The 25,579-nt window shown below is 33.7% G+C and overlaps 1 protein-coding gene across 2 annotated transcripts in view; it reads right to left on the bottom strand.

Annotated features, from left to right (window-relative positions):
- LOC134706317 (protein Star-like) overlaps positions 1-24,960 on the bottom strand; it is a 28,410-nt gene extending 3,450 nt beyond the window's left edge. Inside the window, exons 1-2 of one of the 2 annotated variants that reach the window (XM_063565150.1) lie at positions 24,883-24,960; positions 21,251-21,785 (exon numbers count right to left, since the gene is read on the bottom strand). In XM_063565150.1, the coding sequence (XP_063421220.1) occupies positions 21,251-21,727 (477 nt within the window). In that variant the 5' untranslated portion in view covers positions 21,728-21,785; positions 24,883-24,960. Of the gene's footprint in view, positions 1-19,997; positions 20,012-20,441; positions 20,561-21,250; positions 21,786-24,882 lie in introns of those variants that run through there. The other variant, XM_063565151.1, reaches the window with a different exon arrangement.
- Between the last annotated feature and the right edge of the window lie 619 nt (positions 24,961-25,579).

Raw genomic sequence — 25,579 nt, 5'->3', positions numbered from 1 at the left:
GAGATAAATTGTTAACTGAAATAATCTTCAGCAAATTAAGATCTACAAATAAGTGAACATTACCAAAATGGTCAGTTGACCCTTTAAGGAGTTTTTGACCTTTATAGTCATTTTAAAAAAAAAATCATTAATTTGGTAAATGGTAAGTTTTTACAAAGGGTTTTCCTCTGTAACTCCTCTGTAACTAAAGGGCCTCATTGAAGTTCATTACAGAAAGAGAAAATTGTAAGTAACAAGAATGATCAGTAAAGTATGATCTACAAACACAATTTTGTGATGAATCCATCTGTTTCCTTTGTTTAATATGCACATAAACCAAGGTGAGTGACTCTAGTTTAAAATACATGTAGTAACTTTAAAAAAAAATTGACATCGACAGCTTATCACATCAAGACAATACAGCATTTCTTTATACATAATTTTAAAGCAGTGTAATTGAGGAAATAAACCCTTGTTTTCCCCTTTTATGACCACCTAAACGATTTGAGTCATAACATCCCCCCTTCAAAGCCAATCCTTACCATCCCTTTGTGGTATGGAAACTTGTGGTACAATTTCAGAGAGATGTATAAACCATTCCACAAATTATTGACTGGAAACTAGAAACAAAATGCTTCTTCTGGCCCCTTATTCCTATACTGTAGGGACCATAACTCCCAAAATCAATCCCAACCCTCCTTTTGTGGTTAAAACCTTGGTTTAATTTAAGATTTAAATTATTTAATTAGCAAAACAGTGAAATTTATATTTTACACCTCAGTAATCACACTGGTTCAAACTAGATTTTCATTAGTATAAACTCTTGCATTAAATTTACTCACTATATTATTTCGCTCTTTTTATTGGATATAAACTTTTTCTTTATTGTTAATTGTTTATTTATACTATTGCAAAGTGTTTTCTTTACATTTTTGAATTTGATATTACGTTGAAATTAGTGCTTTGATTTGTCAAAGAATCACTACAGCTGTTAGTTTTATGTTTTATAAGATGGGATACATGGTTATCAACTATCTAGATGATTTTGGTGGTGCGGATACGGTGGATAAAGCTGATGAAGCTTATATTGCTTTAGGTGCATTACTAGATAGTTGTGGGCTAGAGGAGTCAAAGCAAAAAGGAGTAGCTCCTACTACGAGGATGGAATTTTTAGGAATCACAGTTGACACTGTGAAGTTGACTTTGGAAGTTACTTCAGATCGTGTTCTAGAGATTTCGTTGTTAGTTCAGGCTTAGTTAAGAAAGAAAAAAGCTTCTTTAAGAGAGTTACAGTCAATACTTGGGAAACTTCATTTTGTGTCCACCTGTGTACGACCCGGTTGATTATTTGTCAATCGTTTGTTGAACTGGCTTCGTAGTGCTTTCCCTTCAAATGTTGTGGGCAGTGGACATAAGATATATAGAAAGATTCCGGTAGAGGTACAGAAAGACTTATTGTGGTGGCATAGGTTTCTGTCGAGCTATAATGGTATCTCGATGATGTCTCTTGAAGATTGGTCGTCTCCAGATGAGATTTTTTCAAGCAATGCTTGTTTAGAAGGGTTTGGAGCTATTACTTCAAATCAGTATTTTCATGCTGTTTTTCCTTCTGATATCACAAAAGATCAATTACATATCAATTGTTTGGAGTTACTTGCTATTGTAGTTGCGGTTAAAATTTGGGGGAAAACATTTTGTGGGAAAAAAATTCTGATCTTTTGTGATAATGAGGCGTCTGTTCAGGTCATCGATTCAGGTTCATCTAAGGATGCTTTTATGCAAACTTGTTTGAGAGAGCTTTGTTTTATTCAAGCAAGTTTTCAGTTTGAAGTTCGAGCCAGACACATTTTAGGTGTAGAAAATAGACTTGCTGACTATTTGTCTCGATGGCATTGTAGTCATAAATACAGAGAGTTATTTTAGTCAGCTATTTCAGTAGATAGATATGAAGAGGTACCAGTTCTCATGTCAGATTTTTCATTTTTAAATAATTGGTAATTTATTTTACAGAGTTAGAGGTTCTGCGGTTTCAATGTAAAGATTCTGCTAAACATGCTTTTGCGGAGAGTACTTATAAAAATAAGAAAACTCAGTTAGAATCATATTTTATGTTTTGTATATATTTTGAACTTATGCCTGTTCCTGCTACAGTTCATGTTTTGACACTATATGCACAGTTTCTAAGTAGAAGTTTTAAATCTGTTGACTCTATAAAGAATTATCTTAGTTCAGTAAGATATCTGCATTTATTGTTAGATTTAGAATATCCACAGTTTGAAGCTTTTCATTTGAGATTAGTATTAAGAGGTTTATGTAGAATTAAGGCACATTGTCAAAAACAGGCCTTGCCAATTACTCCTCACATTTTACTTCAAATTCATAGGAAGCTGGATATGAATAGTGCATATGATGCTACTATATGGTGTTTATTTTTACATGCCTTTTTTCTAATGTTTAGTAAATCTGATTTGGTGCCAGACTCCATTTCTACTTTTGATCATAATAAGCAGCTTTGTAGGGATAGTATTATTTTCGATTGTAAGCGTAAGCTATTATTGATAAGTGTTAACTGGTCGAAAACCATTCAGTTTGGTGAGAGAGAATTATTGATACCTTTAGTCTCGATACCAGATTCTCCATTGTGTCCCGTTCAAGCTTTTTTGAATATGAAGTCTTTAGTTTGTACTTCTGATAAGAGTCCAGCTTATTGTTTTATAAAACATAAATTATGTGTACCTGTCACGTATAGACAATTTCAGACAATATTGAGACAGTTAATTACTGAGATTGGTTTAGATGCTTGTTCATATTCTACACATAGTTTTAGGCGAGGGGGGGGCTAGCTGGGCTTTTGCAGCAGAAGTACCTACTGAATTAATTCAATTGTACGGAGATTGGAAAAGTGATGCTTATAAAAGATATTTAAAATTTTCATTAGATGATAAGATTTCAGTAGCAGAAAAGATGACGGCACATATTTCAAATGTTTTATTATAAATTTTTACAGGGAATTTCTTTGAAAAAAGGGCGACCATTGTGTCAGCGTCTATACCTAAATATGTTAGTGGAATAGATGGGTGTACAACTCAGGCCTTTCCTGGTGCCACTATTGGTCGTCTTACTGAGTTAATTTCATCTGGGAAAGTAGATTTAATTTCATTAGATTTCGTTATAGTTCATGTTGGTACTAATAATATTTCTTCGTCTCAATCCCTAGATACTATTATATCATATTTCGGAGATTTAATTCACAAGTTAAAAAAGATGACATTTGCTAAGTTGATCTTTACTTCTATTCTTCCTAGACCAGTTGATCACATGAAAACTGGAGCTAAAGTTAATAAAGTTAATACTGAGTTAAAAAGATTGTGTAAAAGAAATAATTTATTATATTGTAATTTGTATAGGAGTTTCGTACTCGACAATATTCCAGATGCGGCTATTGGTACTTTACGGAACGGAACGGAACGGAACAGAATTTCATTTAAGGTATCCAAAGGGGGCATTTATCAAAATTTCGAAAAATCTTTAAAACAAAACAAACTTTAAAATTTCTGTGTTTTACGGTTTTCCATATACAAATAACACAAATGTATACTTAATCTCATCTTCACAGGTGAAATGTGCAATAATGTATAACATCGGGAACTATTCTGTAAATGAATATGTCGGATTGTCCTGATAAATTATCATGAAATTAACGCATTTGCAAGTCATGCATTATGATATCTAGACTGACCTCACGTCGTCCTTTCCGACGATGATTAGAAACATTGGTTCTGATTTTAACTTTTTAAATTTATTATTCCGTTCCGTTCCGTTCCGCAAAGTACCAATTGCTCTGAGGAATTGGTATTTAACGGAATCGAACGGAAACAGACATCTTTAATGTAATTAAAGCAGTATGATAAAAAAAAAAATTGTCTGACACCTCTTTTTGCATAAGTGGTATGTGTTTTAGATAGCATTTTCGACTTGATCAATAATAAAAAATTTAACACAAAGGCAGGTTACACAAAAAGTCTTTCTCCTTCCATCGGTAATTATATTTTAAAAAAGAGGCCTACAACAGCCCGTTCCGACGAGGATTAGAGACAGTGATCAAGTTGAATCTGATTTAAACTTTTTAATTTATTATTCCGTTCCGTTCCGTTCCGCAAAGTACCAATTGCTCTGAGGAATTGGTATTTAACGGAATCGAACGGAACCAGACATTTATAATGTAATGAAAGCAGTATGATAAAAAAAAAATGTGTCTGACACCCCTTTTTGCACGAGAAATAAGTGTTTTAGATAGCATTCCCGACCTGATAAATAATTTAGAATTTAACACAAAGGCCGGATAGACAAAAAGTCTTACTTCTTCCATTGGTAATTATATTTTTTAAAAGAGGCCTTCCATCTCTCGTTCCGACGAGGATTAGAAACAGTGATCAAGTTGAATCTGATTTAAACTTTTTAATTTATTATTCCGTTCCGTTCCGTTCCGCAAAGTACCAATTGCTCTGAGGAATTGGTATTTAACGGAATCGAACGGAACCAGACATTTATAATGTAATAAAAGCAGTATTATAAAAAAAAATGTGTCTGACACCCCTTTTTGCAGAAGAAATAAGTGTTTTAGATAGCATTCCCGACCAGATAAATAATTAAGAATTTAAAACAAAGGCAGCTTAGACAAAAAGTCTTACTCCTTCCATTGGTAATTATATTTCTTAAAAGAGGCCTTCCACCTCTCGTGCCGACGAGGATTAGAAACAGTAATCAAGTTGAATCTGATTTAAACTTTTTAATTTATTATTCCGTTCCGTTCCGTTCCGCAAAGTACCAATTGCTCTGAGGAATTGGTATTTAACGGAATCGAACGGAACCAGACATTTATAATGTAATAAAAGCAGTATGATAAAAAAAAATGTGTCTGACACCCCTTTTTGCAGAAGAAATAAGTGTTTTAGATAGCATTCCCGACAAAATAAATAATTAAGAATTTAACACAAAGGCCGGATAGACAAAAAGTCTTACTCCTTCCATTGGTAATTATATTTTTTAAAAGAGGCCTTCCACCTCTCGTGCCGACGAGGATTAGAAACAGTAATCAAGTTGAATCTGATTTAAACTTTTTAATTTATTATTCCGTTCCGCAAAGTACCAATTGCTCTGAGGAATTGGTATTTAACGGAATCGAACGGAACCAGACATTTATAATGTAATAAAAGCAGTATGATAAAAAAAATGTGTCTGACACCCCTTTTTGCAGAAGAAATAAGTGTTTTAGATAGCATTCCCGACCAGATAAATAATTAAGAATTTAAAACAAAGGCAGCTTAGACAAAAAATCTTACTCTTTCCATTGGTAATTATATTTTTTAAAAGAGGCCTTCCATCTCTCGATCCGACGAGGATTAGAAACAGTGATCAAGTTGAATCTGATTTAAACTTTTTGATTTATTATTCCGTTCCGTTCCGTTCCGCAAAGTACCAATTGCTCTAAGGAATTGGTATTTAACGGAATCGAACGGAACCAGACATTTATAATGTAATGAAAGCAGTATGATAAAACAAATGTGTCTGACACCCCTTTTTGCAGAAGAAATAAGTGTTTTAGATAGCATTCCCGACCAGATAAATAGTTAAGAATTTAAAACAAAGGCAGCTTAGACAAAAAGTCTTACTCCTTCCATTGTTAATTATATTTTTTAAAAGAGGCCTTCCACCTCTCGTGCCGACGAGGATTAGAAACAGTGATCAAGTTGAATCTGTTTTAACTTTTTAATTTATTATTCCGTTCCGTTCCGTTCCGCAAAGTACCAATTGCTCTGAGGAATTGGTATTTAACGGAATCGAACGGAACCAGACATTTATAATGTAAAAAAAGCAGTATGATAAAAAAAAATGTGTCTGGCACCCCTTTTTGCAGAAGAATTAAGTGTTTTAGATAGCATTCCCGACCAGATAAATAATTAAGAATTTAAAACAAAGGCAGCTTAGACAAAAAGTCTTACTCCTTCCATTGGTAATTATATTTTTTAAAAGAGGCCTTCCACCTCTCGTGCCGACGAGGATTAGAAACAGTAATCAAGTTAAATCTGATTTAAACTTTTTAATTTATTATTCCGTTCCGTTCCGTTCCGCAAAGTTACAATTGCTCTTAGGAATTGGTATTTAACGGAATTGAATTAACGGAAACAGGCATCTATAATGTAATAAAAGCAGTATGATAAAAAAAATTGTCTGACACCTCTTTTTGCATGAGTGGTATGTGTTTTAGATAGCATTTTCGAATTGATCAATAATAAAAAAATTAACACAAAGGCAGGTTACACAAAAAGTCTTTCTCCTTCCATTGGTAATTATATTTTAAAAAAGAGGCCTTCAACAGCCCGTTCCGACGATGATTAGAGACAGTGATCAAGTTGAATCTGATTTCAACTTTTTAATTTATTATTCCGTTCCGTTCCGTTCCGCAAAGTACCAATTGCTCTGAGGAATTGGTATTTAACGGAATCGAACGGAAACAGACATCTATAATGTAATTTGAGCAGTATGATAAAAAAATTGTCTGACAGCTCTTTTTGCATGAGTGGTGTGTGTTTTAGATAGCATTTTCGACTTGATCAATAATAAAAAATTTAACACAAAGGCAGGTTACACAAAAAGTCTTTCTCCTTCCATCGGTAATTATATTTTAAAAAAGAGGCCTTCAACAGCCCGTTCCGACGATGATTAGAGACAGTGATCAAGTTGAATCTGATTTAAACTTTTTAATTTATTATTCCGTTCCGTTCCGTTCCGCAAAGTACCAATTGCTCTGAGGAATTGGTATTTAACGGAATCGAACGGAAACAGACATCTATAATGTAATAAAAACCTGTTCTTTATATTCCTTATAAATTTTCTATTTGTAGACTGCCTATGGATTTATATTGCTCTTATGGGACCCGAGATTAAGGGGCCAATGGGGGGGGGGGGGGGGGGGGGGGCCTGAAAAAATATATTTGTTTTTTATTTCAAGTCCGATTTTGATGAGTTTTTTTTACATTAAATTCCTGATAAAAAGCCATGCCTGCCGGGCATTTTTCACATTGCACGTTCCGCAAAGTACCAATTGGTCTGAGGAATTGGTATTTAACGGAATCGAACGGAAACAGACATCTACAAATGTAATAAAATCAGTATGATAAAAAAAGGCTGACACTTCTTTTTTTGAATGAGTGGTAATTGTTTTAGATAGCATTCTCGACCTGATCATTAATAAATAATTTAACACAAATGCAGGTTACCCAAAATCCATCCATTCCTTATTATATTTTAAAATTTTCGGGAAAAAAAATGATGAAATGGGCAAAAAAAAGTTGTCGTTAATTATTAAAGTTCGGAATGAGTTGCTACATTTGTATGTCTAAAGTAATGTTGATCCTCTTGGAATTCATTTGAATGTAAGTTTTAAATTGTGCTAATGAATATCATGCATGTGTATTTAAGTTAAAAAAAAATGAAAAAAATGTCTTGAATAAAAACAAAGCTCTCGTCAATTATACCCGGCGTCATTACAGTGGTTACAAATGAAAATATCAAAATCAACCTTTTATTAAATTAGAAGTCCGCAACTTTGACAATATACAGTGCGAATGACATAAGCTTTTGATGTAGAAATACAAGTGTACTTAAACTATGACAGTGTCAATTTTTTAATTACTGTAACGGTTATTGGGTTCGGGATTGTGTACTTGTTTTTATGTTGTTCGTTCTATAAATAAAGTTTGAGTACTGCAGACGTCTTTTTGTCACAGCCAAGCTTTTTGTAGATCTCTGCTATTTGTGGTGCCAAATAGGACCCACGTTGCTTGAGAAATGTTTCAGGCATCACACTGGTGTCAGAAGTATCGACTATTGTGAATTTATTCGACTGAGAAGTTTGGAAATTCATCGGAAAGTTGCCAGTTTGGAAAACCACGTGAGTCGACGATTGGGCGATCCAGAAGCGGATCCCCGTCAATCACAACCCAAACATAATTATTCCGGTGAGATCGTATGATTTTTATACTTTAAATACTGAAAATTGTTTTAATTTTACAAAAAATTTAGCTGACGAAAATTTGCATTTGAAAAAAATAATTCCGGTGGCTCCGACCTCGTCACCAAATTACCGGACATACAAAAACATTTTAATTTTTTAATTTTTATTTTATTTTAGTCAAGATTTGCATTTTGTATCATAATAATTTGCATATTTTTAGACTGTTTCATGTAATACGTGTTTTTTAAGTATTACAGATCGAATTTAGAAAATAAAGGACTTATGAGTGAAACTGTTCTACACAACTATCTCAGGTCTATTCCACTCGTCATCACACAACAGACAAAATATTAATTTTCACCTGCTAAGAGACGGGCTTCATCCTAAAAGAATATGGGAACAAAAGTGGTTTAGAAGATTACCACTTGACATATGCCAAGAGTATTGGTTAGATAGGGAATCATTTTCAGTACACGTCGATCCACAGGATTGAAAATTACAATCTTTTATAAATTGCAATTTAATAATAAACATGAATGACGATACAGTAGTAGAGACGGGTTCTGATCGAAAAGTCAGCGAAGATTCCCCGCCAAATGGTGATCAGTTGGGCATAAAAATGCATAACGTGTTAGAAAGAATGGGGAACGACATTGGAACCTTGGCTGACACCATGACATATGTTTAGAAAACAGGAAGAGGTTTCTGCCAATACAATGCAGCTACTCTACCAACAAAGTAGAAGTATAGAAGAATTGAACAATACGTTTTTGCAGAACCGGGAGACATCGAAATCCGACATTAAGAGCACAGGAACTAATACTTCCGGTTACACAGTTGACGATTTTTCTGGGTCTTCTATTTGTCCAAAGTATGGATTATATGATGGAATTAAAGAACACCTAGACCCTAAGTTAGGCGAAAACAAACCAGTTGACAGTTTTCAGGTTGGCCAAGAGAACAGTCACAGACAATCTCTGTTCGGTCAAGATAGCAAGCCGAAATCGGATTTACAGTTCGGTCGTGGGAACAGTCCCAGACCACCTTCATTTAGTTTAGATAATCAACCAATAGGATATTTGCAGTTCGGTCGAGGGAACAGTCCCAGGCCATCGTCCCAGAATACAGATGATGACATACAGACCGGAAGTTTGCAGTTTGGTCGCGGGAACAGTTCAAGACCAAATGCAAATTCACACACACCATTGTCATCAACACAAAGGGATACAGCAACACAGAATTAAGATGATGACAGACAGAACGGGAGTTTGCAGTTTGGTCGCGGGAACAGTCCCAGACCAAATGCTAATTCACACACACCATTGTCATCAACACCAAGGGATACCACAACACTCCCCCCTTTTAAACCGTTGTTAAGCACTATATAAAGATGGGAGTCTAGGTCGAGTTCTATGAACACAAATAATAGACAAGATTTGATAAGAAACATACAACCTTCGTTTTTTAGTGATATTGAAGCTATGCACAGTAGTAACAATACACAGCAGACAAGACAAAAAGTACCAAAGAGTGACGTTCCCCACCAAAAACTTCCAACATCCGACGGGAAGGATGATTATGAGGGGTTTATTATCCCATTCAACAGGGCAGCTAGGAGAAACGAATGGACAGAGGAGAAAAAGTTAGATAGGTACATTGAATGCCTGCGAGGACAGGCGAGTAAATTTATGACCGCAATTCCTCGACAGGAAAGAGATAGTTTTGAATCCATTTCGCGTCACATGGAAAACAGTTTCAACCGAAAAGAGCCCCCCCCCCCCCCCCCCCCCCCCCCACCATCCACTGCACGAAAAAAACTATCTGATTTAAGACAACACAATGAAAAGAATGAAGAGTTTGCTGAAGAAGTAAGACGATTAGTCTCAAGAGCATACCCAACAAGTAGTATCGAGTTACAAGAGGAACTTGCAGCGGAACACTTTTTGAAGGGCCACAAGAACGCCAAAATAGCATATGAAGCTTTAAACCACCAACCTAAGACTGTATCTTCAGCACTAGATATTGTTGTACAACTACAACACAATTATCATGCTACGTTGGGCAGGGATGATGATTATAATACAAAACAAAGGACCAGACGCGTTACGTGGAAAGAGGAAGAGGAAAACAGTACTGACCAATATGAAGGGATGGACAGCGTTAGGCAGTTGGTAAATTCATTTCGGAAACCAGATAATCAAACATTACAGAATGAAATCAAAGCACTAAGAGATCTTTTAGAAAGGGCCATGCTGCATGATTCAAAACCAGCTACCTTGACAGCACAGTCAACGGGATGTTATTTTTGTGGCGATAAAAGCCATTTCAAACGTGATTGTCCAAAAAGATCACGATCCCCCAGCCCTATGAGAAGACAAGATACTGCTGATTGTGAAAGGCGATATATTATCAAATTGGCAGAGGACAAGATTTACTCATTCCAATTCAAGTCAATGGCAATAAGGTCGATGCTATTGTTGATACAGGAGCAGATGTAACGGTACTTTCAAGATCCTTTGCAAATTGTATTGGTTTGAGCGGTACTACCGGTATAAAAGCTTGCTTATTGAATGCAGAAAATGGGAAAGAAATGGAGGCTGACATGAATATTGTTGCAAAGCTTCAACTGGGTAAAAAGGAGATGATTTGGAAAGTATGTATTGCCCCCATAAGAGATGATATTTTGATTGGAATAGACTTACTGAAAGAAGTAGATGGTATCATAATGACCAAACAAGGTGATCTGCTGATAAATAATGAGCTGATACCAGGACGGTATCGAAAAGAAAATGATTGCCAAATATCAAGAGTGACGGCTGAAATGGAACCCACTTTAGATACTTTAAAGCCCATGGACGAGACAGATGTATATGGAGAAGTTGAAAGTCTAAAAGAAAGTATTGTTGATGTTTTAGACCCAGCTTCCTTACAAGACAATAATAACACTGGGTCGGTTTTAGTGGAAACTCGCCTACAGGATAATCTTGAAAAAGATAATGTTTCAGACATGGACGAGGTAAGTCGATTGGTTCAAATGTGCCACATGAGCCGAGGACACAGGCTCCAGACTCAGGTGGGTTTGAGAACAAGAATATTAAGCTATCGCAAGAATTTGTTGTCGAAATTTCAGATGCTTATGATGCGGCTAACGACGATAAATCTGATAGTTCAAAGAAAGAGAATTCACTATTTGAAGACTATATCATATGTTCATTAGAACAGACGATACAAAGTTTAGATTCGGGCAAGAATTCAAAGATTTCACCCAAGATGGATGACAGTTCAGATTCCAGTGAGTCGAGAACACAGGCTCCAGACTTACCTGGGAATCATCAGATGACAAAAGAAAAGCACCCACCTAAAATCAGTCGATATGGACGCAAAATAAACCAACCCTTACGTTTCAAAGATTGACAAAAACATTTGTGCAAAAAAATAAGAGATATTCTTATTGAGAACTGTCTGTTTATAAAGAAAAGGGGGGATAGTGTAACGGTTATTAGGTTCGGGATTGTGTACTTGTTTTTATGTTGTTCGTTCTATAAATAAAGTTTGAGTACTGCAGACGTCTCTTTGTCACAGCCAAGCTTTTTGTAGATCTCTGCTATTTGTGGTGCCAAATAGGACCCACGTTGCTTGAGAAGTGTTTCAGGCATCACATTACATTGTGTTAAACTTGCACGTCAATCTTTTGTCTGTCAAGTTTTTATCACTGTTTCTAATCATCTTCGGAAGGCCCCTTTTTTAATTTATAATTACCAATGGAAGTAGAAAGACCTTTTGTCTAACCTGTCTTTGTGTTATTTTTTATACGTCCGTCAATTTTGACGGGACGTATTATGGTATACAAATGTCCAGTGTCCGTCCGTCCGCCCGTCTGTCCGGTGTAAACATGTCGCACCGTAACTTGAGAACGACTTATCCAAATTTCATGAAACTTAACATAGTTGTTTCTTATGATGGTCAAATGATCTGTATAGTTTTTTGTGAAAATAAGATTACAACTTTTTGAGTTACGGCACTTTGTAACTAAAACAGGGGTGTGTTTTTTTCACATGTCGCACCGTATCTCAAAAACGATTCTTGATTATGGCTTAAAACTTTAAATACTTCTTAGTTATATTAATCTTAATATCTGTATACTTTTTGGTGATGATTCAAAATTTAATTTTTGAGTTATTGAGTATTTTGTAAAAAAGGGGGAGGGTTTTTTTACATGTCGCACCATATCTCAAAAACGATTTATGATTATTACTTAAAACTTTACACATGTCTTTGTTATATTAATCTTAAGATCTGTATACGTTTTGGTGATGATTCAAAATTTCATTTTTGAGTTATTGAGTATTTTGTAAAAAAAAAAGGGGGGTTTACATGTCGCACCATATCTCAAAAACGATTTATGATTATTGCTTAAAACTTTACACACTTCTTTGTTATATTAATCTAAAGATCTGTATACTTTTTGGTGATGATTCATTTTTATATTTTCGAGTTATTGAGTTTTTTGTAAAAAAAGAGGGTTTTTTCACATGTTGCGCTGTATCTCTATTGCTTAAAACTTAACAGGCTAATGTTGCGTCGGGTTTCCAAATACATCTTGTACAATCTTCCTATTGAGGGGGAATAAGGAAGGAGTCAGGATATACTAAGCATGACATCCTGTACAACCCTGTGTTATTCAAAAAAGATTTATGTTTTTTCACAAGACGACGGGCGTATCATGCGCTCATGGCGCAGCTGTTTATTTAAATATTGATCAAGTCGAAATGCTATCTAAAACACTTACCACTCATTCAAAAAAGAATGGTCTGACTTGTTTTTATCATACTGCTTTTATTACATTATAGATGTCGGTTTCCGTTCGATTCCGTTAAATACCAATTCCTCAGAGCAATTGGTACTTTGCGGAACGGAACGGAACGGAAAAATAAATTAAAAAGTTTAAATCAGATTCAACTTGATAACTGTTTCTAATCCTCGTCGGAACGAGAGGTGGGAGGCCTCTTTTAAAAAATATAATTACCAATGGAAGAAGTAAGACTTTTTGTCTATCCGGCCTTTGTGTTAAATTCTTAATTATTTATCTGGTCGGGAATGCTATCTAAAACACTTATTTCTTCTGCAAAAAGAGGTGTCAGACACATTTTTTTTTATCATACTGCTTTTATTACATTATAAATGTCTGTTTCCGTTCGATTCCGTTAAATACCAATTCCTCAGAGCAATTGGTACTTTGCGGAACGGAACGGAACGGAATAATCAATTAAAAAGTTTAAATCAGATTCAACTTGATTACTGTTTCTAATCATCGTCGGAACGAGAGGTGGAAGGCCTCTTTTAAATATAAAAATTACCGATGGAAGGAGAAAGACTTTTTGTGTAACCTGCCTTTGTGTAATTTTTTTTATTATTGATCAAGTCGAAAATGCTATCTAAAACACATACCACTCATGCAAAAAGAGGTGTCAGACAATTTTTTTTTATCATACTGCTTTAATTACATTAAAGATGTCTGTTTCCGTTCGATTCCGTTAAATACCAATTCCTCAGAGCAATTGGTACTTTGCGGAACGGAACGGAACGGAATAATAAATTAAAAAGTTTAAATCAGATTTAACTTGATTACTGTTTCTAATCCTCGTCGGCACGAGAGGTGGAAGGCCTCTTTTAAAAAATATAATTACCAATGGAAGGAGTAAGACTTTTTGTCTAAGCTGCCTTTGTGTTAAATTCTTAATTATTTATCTGGTCGGGAATGCTATCTAAAACACTTATTTCTTCTGCAAAAAGGGGTGTCAGACACATTTTTTTTTTATCATACTGCTTTTATTACATTATAAATGTCTGGTTCCGTTCGATTCCGTTAAATACCAATTCCTCAGAGCAATTGGTACTTTGCGGAACGGAACGGAACAATAAATTAAAAAGTTTAAATCAGATTCAACTTGATTACTGTTTCTAATCCTCATCGGCACGAGAGGTGGAAGGCCTCTTTTAAAAAATATAATTACCAATGGAAGGAGTAAGACTTTTTGTCTAAGCTGCCTTTGTTTTAAATTCTTAATTATTTATCTGGTCGGGAATGCTATCTAAAACACATACCACTTATGCAAAAAGAGGTGTCAGACAATTTTTTTTTATCATACTGCTTTAATTACATTAAAGATGTCTGTTTCCGTTCGATTCCGTTAAATACCAATTCCTCAGAGCAATTGGTACTTTGCGTAACGGAACGGAACGGAATAATAAATTAAAAAGTTTAAATCAGATTTAACTTGATTACTGTTTCTAATCCTCGTCGGCACGAGAGGTGGAAGGCCTCTTTTAAAAAATATAATTACCAATGGAAGGAGTAAGACTTTTTGTCTAAGCTGCCTTTGTGTTAAATTCTAAATTATTTATCTGGTCGGGAATGCTATCTAAAACACTTATTTCTTCTGAAAAAAAGGGGTGTCAGACACATTTTTTTTTTATCATACTGCTTTTATTACATTATAAATGTCTGGTTCCGTTCGATTCCGTTAAATACCAATTCCTCAGAGCAATTGGTACTTTGCGGAACGGAACGGAACGGAATAATAAATTAAAAAGTTTAAATCAGATTCAACTTGATTACTGTTTCTAATCATCGTCGGAACGAGAGGTGGAAGGCCTCTTTTAAATATAAAAATTACCGATGGAAGGAGAAAGACTTTTTGTGTAACCTGCCTTTGTGTAATTTTTTTTATTATTGATCAAGTCGAAAATGCTATCTAAAACACATACCACTCATGCAAAAAGAGGTGTCAGACAATTTTTTTTTATCATACTGCTTTAATTACATTAAAGATGTCTGTTTCCGTTCGATTCCGTTAAATACCAATTCCTCAGAGCAATTGGTACTTTGCGGAACGGAACGGAACGGAATAATAAATTAAAAAGTTTAAATCAGATTTAACTTGATTACTGTTTCTAATCCTCGTCGGCACGAGAGGTGGAAGGCCTCTTTTAAAAAATATAATTACCAATGGAAGGAGTAAGACTTTTTGTCTAAGCTGCCTTTGTGTTAAATTCTTAATTATTTATCTGGTCGGGAATGCTATCTAAAACACTTATTTCTTCTGCAAAAAGGGGTGTCAGACACATTTTTTTTTATCATACTGCTTTTATTACATTATAAATGTCTGGTTCCGTTCGATTCCGTTAAATACCAATTCCTCAGAGCAATTGGTACTTTGCGGAACGGAACGGAACAATAAATTAAAAAGTTTAAATCAGATTCAACTTGATTACTGTTTCTAATCCTCATCGGCACGAGAGGTGGAAGGCCTCTTTTAAAAAATATAATTACCAATGGAAGGAGTAAGACTTTTTGTCTAAGCTGCCTTTGTTTTAAATTCTTAATTATTTATCTGGTCGGGAATGCTATCTAAAACACATACCACTTATGCAAAAAGAGGTGTCAGACATTTTTTTTTTATCATACTGCTTTAATTACACTAAAGATGTCTGTTTCCGTTCGATTCCGTTAAATACCAATTCCTCAGAGCAATTGGTACTTTGCGGAACGGAACGGAACGGAATAATAAATTAAAAAGTTTAAATCAGATTTAACTTGATTACTGTTTCTAATCCTCGTCGGCACGAGAGGTGGAAGGCCTCTTTTAAAAAATATAATTACCAATGGAAGGAGTAAGATTTTTTGTCTAAGCTGCCTTTGTGTTAAATTCTAAATTATTTATCTGGTCGGGAATGCTATCTAAAACACTTATTTCTTCTGCAAAAAGGGGTGTCAGACACATTTTTTTTTATCATACTGCTTTTATTACATTATAAATGTCTGGTTCCGTTCGATTCCGTTAAATACCAATTCCTCAGAGCAATTGGTACTTTGCGGAACGGAACGGAACGGAATAATAAATTAAAAAGTTTAAATCAGATTCAACTTGATTACTGTTTCTCAGAATCCTCGTCGGCACGAGAGGTGGAAGGCCTCTTTTAAAAAATATAATTACCAATGGAAGGAGTAAGACTTTTTGTCTAAGCTGCCTTTGTTTTAAATTCTTAATTATTTATCTGGTCGGGAATGCTATCTAAAACACTTATTTCTTCTGCAAAAAGCGGTGTCAGACACATTTTTTTTTATCATACTGCTTTTATTACATTATAAATGTCTGGTTCCGTTCAATTCCGTTAAATACCAATTCCTCAGAGCAATTGGTACTTTGCGGAACGGAACGGAACGGAATAATAAATTAAAAAGTTTAAATCAGATTCAACTTGATCACTGTTTCTAATCCTCGTCGGAACGAGAGATGGAAGGCCTCTTTTAAAAAATATAATTACCAATGGAAGAAGTAAGACTTTTTGTCTATCCGGCCTTTGTGTTAAATTCTTAATTATTTATTTTGTCGGGAATGCTATCTAAAACACTTATTTCTTCTGCAAAAAGGGGTGTCAGACACATTTTTTTTATCATACTGCTTTTATTACATTATAATTGTCTGGTTCCGTTCGATTCCGTTAAATAACCAATTCCTCAGAGCAATTGGTACTTTGCGGAACGGAACGGAACGGAATAATAAATTAAAAAGTTTAAATCAGATTCAACTTGATTACTGTTTCTAATCCTCGTCGGCACGAGAGGTTGAAGGCCTCTTTTAAAAAATATAATTACCAATGGAAGGAGTAAGACTTTTTGTCTAAGCTGCCTTTGTTTTAAATTTTTAATTATTTATCTGGTTGGGAAGGCTATCTTAAACACTTATTTCTTCTGCAAAAAGGGGTGTCAGACACATTTTTTTTTATCATACTGCTTTTATTACATTATAAATGTCTGGTTCCGTTCGATTCCGTTAAATACCAATTCCTCAGAGCAATTGGTACTTTGCGGAACGGAACGGAACGGAATAATAAATTAAAAAGTTTAAATCAGATTCAACTTGATTACTGTTTCTAATCCTCGTCGGCACGAGAGGTGGAAGGCCTCTTTTAAAAAATATAATTACCAATGGAAGGAGTAAGACTTTTTGTCTAAGCTGCCTTTGTTTTAAATTCTTAATTATTTATCTGGTCGGGAATGCTATCTAAAACACTTATTTCTTCTGCAAAAAGCGGTGTCAGACACATTTTTTTTTATCATACTGCTTTTATTACATTATAAATGTCTGGTTTCGTTCGATTCCGTTAAATACCAATTCCTCAGAGCAATTGGTACTTTGCGGAACGGAACGGAACGGAATAATAAATTAAAAAGTTTAAATCAGATTCAACTTGATCACTGTTTCTAATCCTCGTCGGAACGAGAGATGGAAGGCCTCTTTTAAAAAATATAATTACCAATGGAAGAAGTAAGACTTTTTGTTTATCCGGCCTTTGTGTTAAATTCTTAATTATTTATCAGGTCGGGAATGCTATCTAAAACACTTACTTCTCGTGCAAAAAGGGGTGTCAGACACATTTTTTTTTTATCATACTGCTTTTATTACATTATAAATGTCTGGTTCCGTTCGATTCCGTTAAATACCAATTCCTCAGAGCAATTGGTACTTTGCGGAACGGAACGGAACGGAATAATAAATTAAAAAGTTTAAATCAGATTCAACTTGATCACTGTCTCTAATCCTCGTCGGAACGGGCTGTTGTAGGCCTCTTTTTTAAAATATAATTACCGATGGAAGGAGAAAGACTTTTTGTGTAACCTGCCTTTGTGTTAAATTTTTTATTATTGATCAAGTCGAAAATGCTATCTAAAACACATACCACTTATGCAAAAAGAGGTGCCAGACAATTTTTTTTTATCATACTGCTTTAATTACATTAAAGATGTCTGTTTCCGTTCGATTCCGTTAAATACCAATTCCTCAGAGCAATTGGTATTTTGCGGAACGGAACGGAACGGAACGGAATAATAAATTTAAAAAGTTAAAATCAGAACCAATGTTTCTAATCATCGTCGGAAAGGACGACGTGAGGTCAGTCTAGATATCATAATGCATGACTTGCAAATGCGTTAATTTCATGATAATTTATCAGGACAATCCGACATATTCATTTACAGAATAGTTCCCGATGTTATACATTATTGCACATTTCACCTGTGAAGATGAGATTAAGTATACATTTGTGTTATTTGTATATGGAAAACCGTAAAACACAGAAATTTTAAAGTTTGTTTTGTTTTAAAGATTTTTCGAAATTTTGATAAATGCCCCCTTTGGATACCTTAAATGAAATTCTGTTCCGTTCCGTTCCGTTCCGTTCCGTAAAGTACCAATTGCCCCAGATGCTTCCTTATTTGCTCTGAGAGATGGGCTTCATTTAAATTTTGCTGGTACAGAACTTTTCAGAAAAAAGATAATCAATATTATTAAGCATCAGAGTATATAAGTTGTAATGTGTTACAACTGTGTTTTTTATTTACTTCATACATGTATATTGTTTACTGTAATTATTCTTTTTTCTCTTTTCAGAGAACTTGCATCCTGAATATGATGCTGGTTTTCCTCTAACTACTCAAGATCTACATATATTTTGAGTTGGTTTGCTGTTTTGTCCTTTCATTATCTATACACATTTTGAAAGGATGGAGCTTATTTGAAGTGAGAAAAAAGAGTGATCATAGTATGTCTGGTTTTTATCATCATTATAACTGTTTTGATACTAGTTATTATTTTATCTTTAATTTTTTTTGGCGGCCTTGCAGGCTTGGCGGATGTTTGCCTAAAAATTTGTTATATATCTATGTTTATGTATTTTCATTTGTGTATTTAATTATTTATGATATATTGTATTTTGTAATATATTGAAAAAATATTTATATCAGGCAATACAAATTATACCTATTGACTTCCTTTTATTTCACCCACTTGATAATTGGTTTAATTTAAGATTTAAATTATTTAATTAGCAAAACAGTGAAATTTATATTTTACACCTCAGTAATCACACTGGTTCAAACTAGATTTTCATTAGTATAAACTCTTGCAGTAAATTTACTCACTATATTATTTCGCTCTTTTTATTGGATATAAACTTTTCCTTTGTTGTTAATTGTTTTTTTTTTTTTTTTTTTTTTTTTTTTTTCCGTTTATAAATTCATAGTGGCGGATGTTTGCCAAAAAATTTGTTATATATCTATGTTTATGTATTTTCATTTGTGTATTTAATTATTTATGATATATTGTATTTTGTAATATATTGAAAAAATATTTATATCAGGCAATACAAATTATACCTATTGACTTCCTTTTATTTCACCCACTTGATAATTGGTTTAATTTAAGATTTAAATTATTTAATTAGCAAAACAGTGAAATTTATATTTTACACCTCAGTAATCACACTGGTTCAAACTAGATTTTCATTAGTATAAACTCTTGCAGTAAATTTACTCACTATATTATTTCGCTCTTTTTATTGGATATAAACTTTTCCTTTGTTGTTAATTGTTTTTTTTTTTTTTTTTTTCTTTTTTTTTTCCGTTTATAAATTCATAGTGGCGGATGTTTGCCAAAAAATTTGTTATATATCTATATTTATGTATTTTCATTTGTGTATTTAATTATTTATGATATATTGTATTTTGTAATATATTGAAAAAATATTTATATCAGGCAATACAAATTATACCTATTGACTTCCTTTTATTTCACCCACTTGATAATTGTGTTTAAATTTTAATAGATTTCTATTATTGTCCTGAAAAAACAAATGTCTCTCATAAGGCGTGATTCCTATATATGATCACAAACTTTTTGGCGATTGTGTAAAAACTAACAAATTTCTGTAAATTCATAAATTTTTGCATGCATTTAGTATTGGGATTTTGGAAGACAAAAATGTGAGATCAATTATATTGACTTAAGGATAATTTGAATATATAAGTAATATAGTAATATTGTTGTCTTTAATCCCGTTAATGGAGCAAGCAAACTATATAATGAATATAAATTGCATAACATGCACAAAGCCAGGTACATTAATATGCACAATTATAAATTTATTAATAAAATCTTACCTGTATTAAACAATCTGGTGAAAAAGTTATTTGCAGTTATTTAATAACAATAATAATTAAATGTGTAAGTTAAAAATTATCAGTTTTGTGTGATTACTAAATCACATACCCGGTACTGACATTAAAAACACTCAAAACATTTGGCACATACACACATGTACATGAAACAACTTCTTCAAAAGGTACCTTGTAGGCGCATAGCTCCCTATACGCCAACACGCAGTTGCGTGCACATCGATTTGGCATGCAAAATTTTTTTTTATACATTGAAGGTTTGAAAATAAAAGTTTTATTGGAGAATATGACAAAATCGGACAGTAACTTGTATCTTTTACAATATTTGAATTTGTAAATCGCTTCTTTGTGCTGTATCTGCTTCACCGTGTTGTAAGAAATATAACAAACGAACAAATCTGAACATTGTCTAAGACATGCAAAACTGACCTGGCATGTAATTTTGACGAATTCAATTGGGAGTTTGCTCAATGCCGAACAGGTACGCTGGTTTATAACAGCTCACGAGTGCTACCATGGAGATCTATCAGTGTACTACGGTAGCTTGAGTCTCACCTCAAAGCAGAAACCAAGTAAGACATACTCATCTGCAATAGTAATTGTTTTTTTGGGGGGGAACATTAAAATAAAAGTTTTTAGGTAATCCAGAGATGTCAAAGTTTTTATTTCACTGCCATTTACAAAACAAATCAAGTTCACATACCACTTTTTGAAAACATGCATTTCAACCAAATTTTGCAAGGCCTGTTTAACATGTTTAACCCCGCCACATTATCTATGTATGTGTCTGTCCCAAGTCAGGAGCCTGTAATTCAGTGGTTGTCGTTTGTTTTTGTGTTACATATTTGTTTTTCGTTCATTTTTTTCATAAATAAGGACGTTAGTTTTCTCACTTGAATTGTTTTACATTGCCTTATCAGGGCCTTTTATAGCTGACTATATGCGGTATGGGCTTTGCTCATTGTTGAAGGCCGTATGGTGACCTATAATTGTTAATGTTTGTTTCATTTTGGTCTTTTGTGGATAGTTGTCTCATTGGCAATCATACCACATCTTCTTTTTTATACTGTTTGTGAAAAAAATTTTGTTTGAAAAATTAGTAATCTACAACATTTTGGAATCCCAGCGACAATATATGAGAATGAAACCTATGCCACTGGCAATGTTTTAAGGTCTAGATTTAACTCAAATTTGATTGCATTGATTTACTTACTGTTTTCTGTAATACATGTACCTACCATATAATTGAGTCTGCTATCAATAAATGGTGTCTGGCCTTGTGAATAATCAACTCGCTCTGGGTTAAGTAATTTGTATGGTTCTTGTGATGGTTGTTCTATGTAATGATTACGTATGATATTCACCAGGTCTGGATTATCTGCTGGAACCTTCTGATCAATAAGGGTCTGTAATTTAGTTTTGTAGTCAGGTATAGCAGCTTTATCTTGATAAAATGATTCAGGTTTGAACTCTTTATGCATTTCAGGAACTTTTCTGTTCTCTTCAAATGTACCACTAACAGAAATTCTTTGTTTTCCATCTAGAGAAGCTGACTGAGCTATTATTCCTGGGCTGACTTTATTTTCAAGTGCATCAAATTTTGCCTTTTGTGTCTGTAGCTCTGTCAATACTTCCTGGTATTTACTCATTGTATATGTTAACACAACTGCTCCTAATATACAAGCCAATAACATAGGTTTGTAGTAACTCTTCATAATGAAAAATAGGATTCCAGTCAGTCTAATACTACAAATGATTATTTATCCTGTCTATCTGAAAGTAAACAGAAGACATTTTAAGGAAAACTTCCTCTACAACACTATTTTTTCTAAAACAAAACTAAAACCATGTACATTTTTTTTTTAAAGATAATCAGGATTTTGCCCTTTCCTCAAAGGATGCACTCTACTAAGTACATGTATGTGTGTATATATTTAAATATTCAAAGATTTGAAATTTGATGTTTTTTTCATTAAAAAATATATTCTGATTCCCAACATGATAAATAAAAATATTCTGAAATTGGAATGCAGATTTCCCCCATTCTTTAAAGTGTTCAATTTTGAAAGATTTTTTTTTATTGATACATGTAGCATCAAAAAACTAAATAAATTCGTGTATGTGAAAAAGAAATCTGACCCAGAAAAATACCTTTACCTCCCCTTTCATTCCCTTTTAAATAAGTTAAAAGGTTAAGTTGGTCCCTTAAACTTGAATTTTAAAAATATACTCCACGCATTCTGCTCCATGCAATATTAATTGGCTCATAATTTTGAGATGCCAAACACTGTAGCACACACATATACATGTAAACATATGTTGTCTCTTTGACACATTCCCCATTTCCATTCTCAATTTTATAAAAATAAACATAAAGTGTTTTACAATGTATTAAAGGCTCAGCTGATACTGACTATACAAAATTGGAACTTTCTATTGATCTACTGTAGTCATGGTAGTTGGTGATTGCAATACTGGTACAGTAGTGTTATGCGCAATACTGGTATAAAAATTGTGTACCAGTATTGTGAGTTTAAAAAAACAAATAAAATACTGGTACATTTATACTGATAAATCAGTATTGTTAGTTGTATTGTCGACTATAGATATTTTAAGGTGCATAAATTTATAATACAAACTAGAGGCTCTAAAAAGCTTTGTCGCTCACCTTGGTCTATGTGCATATTAAACAAAGGACACAGATATCGATGGATTCATTACAAAATTGTGTTTTGGTGATGTGTTTGAAGTTCATACTTTAATGAATGTTCTTGCTACTTACAATTAGGAGATACATGTAACTGTATTGTATTTTAAGCTCCGACGGCATCAATTGGGGATTTGATGGTCGCAAATTAAGTTTACTGGCGACGCGTTAGCGGAGACAGTAAACGGGTATTTGCGACCATCAAATCCCCAATTGATGCCGTCGGAGCTTAAAATACAATATTGTTATCTCCATTCTAATGAAACTGTCAGGAAACAACGTTAAAACATGTATTTAAAATCTGTTATATGCCATCTGCGCTTGCGCGTAAGTCCCATAGCATCAATTGTCAATTGATGCCATGTAAATAAGTGACGTTATCCAATCAAAATGAACGTTACAAACATTGTTACATTAGAATTATCTCTATCTATAATGAACTTTGCCCATTAGTAACAGAGGAAATTATTTTGTAAAAATAATGAAAATTGTTAAAAATTGACTACGTAGGGCAATAACTCCTTATATTTCTTTAAAAATTACCAATATGGGGGCAGCAACCCAACAACAGGTTGCCTAATTCATCTGAAATTTCAAAGCAGATCAGGGTTCGACACTAATGCTAGCCCGCTAGCCCGAGACTAGTAACTTTTGTGTCAGGTTAGTAAATGTAGCGTAGCGCGGTAGCCCAAGGGGCTAGTAAATTTATTTGTCATTGAACATCTAACTTGTACTTTTGGCAAAGTACAGTCCAAACGCCAGTCATATCTGACAACTTCGTCGAATATTGTCTACACTGGTACTGGAGGGTAAAATTTCTACCGTAAACCAGTCGCTCTATATATACTGTCAACTCGGCCTAAGAATACTCATCCTATAAAGTAAGAATGGACCACGTTTTAAGATTTTGAAATACATATTAATTTAGACTGCATATACATTTTGGTTTTATTGTATTTTATAATTAATCACATCATAGATCCTGTTAAATCGCGTGCATAGTTTACCCTTATCTATTACATAGTCGTCGCGTAAATAGTTAAAATTGGAAATGTCCTTTCGTTCTTAAATTAGAGCATTAAAAGGTTCCCTGTTGAAATTTTCCTTTACTCCAAAGGTACACGTGGTGATGAAAACTTTTCGATCTTCTCTGTCTTTATTGAATTAGCATTTGTCATGTCGTCATAATTCTTTTCGTATTGCTCGGAACTTATCATTACAGTTGCAATGGACTGAAACGAAAGTAAATTTCCGGTAATAATATGAAATGTGCATAGCTTCTTTTTGAGAACTTGGGGGTGATGATGATAGCAAGACTAAGCCAAGTATCAGAAAGCGTTCATTACACGTACCGAAATGTATGCATGTCTTAATGCATTAACGAGAACAGGATGACCCAAATCAGTTGGAACATGAAATCTCGGCATCAGAAACCAAAAGTTAAATAGGGGACAGGTCAACTTATTTATGTAAATAAACAAACAAAAACATTGTGTTTTTTTTCTAATTTGTGTATTTTAGTTGATGAGTTAAACATACAGATTTGTTTTGATGTAAATGTAGATTGTCACTTTCTTTGTGGTTGGTCTATTGTTATGTTTGCCGTGGAGATTGTGACTGAGTGTGAGATACATGTATAGTTGTCAAGCTCAGAACAACATTGTCATTAATTAATTTGATGCTGCAGGATTATTTGTAAATTAAATACCACCCTATAAACCTGGTCAAGGTTTTGAAGTATATATTTTTAATCTGGGAACTTTTTTTTTTTAAAGTAGGACTGGAATATACAAATGTTAATGTTTGACTCAAAATGTTAACACAATAAATATTTGAGATAAATATATATCATAAATTCATCTACAGTAAAAATGTAAGTTTTGACAAACAAATTCCTGCCGTTGGATTTCTTTGGTGTAATAATTTTTTTTTTTTTTTAAAGATATAACAAGTATGAAATATGTATTTTTCAGACTGAAAACGTCTTCTTAAAAGGCCTCAGAATGCAGGATTTTGCATCTAAATTTCAAAAAAATTGGGGCTATTTGCCTTTATTATTTTATGTTCCTGGCTCACTTTATCATGAATTATCTCGGATTTTTTTTATTTCCTCGATATTTTTCCTGAAGGCTAGCTATAACACCAGGTTTAAGCAACCATTACCTAGGAGCATGGCCAGGAATATATTGTTTTGGACTAATTGACAGCACACACGTACATGTTGTTATGTTTGTAAAAAATTCAAGCGTCTTAGTAACCGTGACAATATCTATCCGCAATCGTAACTACTCGGCCATTCTCGCTACGCAGTACAATAGCTCTTCGTGCAACCAGAAAGGCCGAGTTGTTCCGATTGTATCTATCCGGTTATGTATCGGTTCGTCCTATTTACATTTTCGTCCCTTTTTATTATGATAGGTAATAATTTAAATTTCATGATATTTGGGCTTGTATATGTTACAAGAAATTGATTAAATTATGTAAAATCACTGGACTTATTAGTGATTTTGTACAATCACTAACAGTTTCAGCGTTTTTTTAAAATCCATGAAATTGTAAGGGATTTTACAAAATTACTGAAAATAGAGCTAGGGATTTTGTAAAATCCCTGATTACGAGTTTAATTTGCTTTTAGAAATGTGTTCTTAATATAAAAATAGACTAATGATTTTGAAATGTATTTGTTTAATAAATACTATCAACTAAAAATAGTGTATATATATATGATAATGATATTTAGATTTTTGCATGTCAAGTTTGGGTGAAATCTGTTGTTACATAATTGTCCTGCTTTTCTACCATCTTCGCTAGCCAAGGGTTACGATCCACTCCCGCTCTCTTCACCCTTGGCGGATTGGAG

This window comes from Mytilus trossulus, chromosome 2, assembly GCF_036588685.1.
Source record: "Mytilus trossulus isolate FHL-02 chromosome 2, PNRI_Mtr1.1.1.hap1, whole genome shotgun sequence".
Classification (NCBI taxonomy): Eukaryota; Metazoa; Mollusca; class Bivalvia; order Mytilida; family Mytilidae; genus Mytilus; species Mytilus trossulus.
This window is presented reverse-complemented; position numbering and strand designations above follow the sequence as displayed.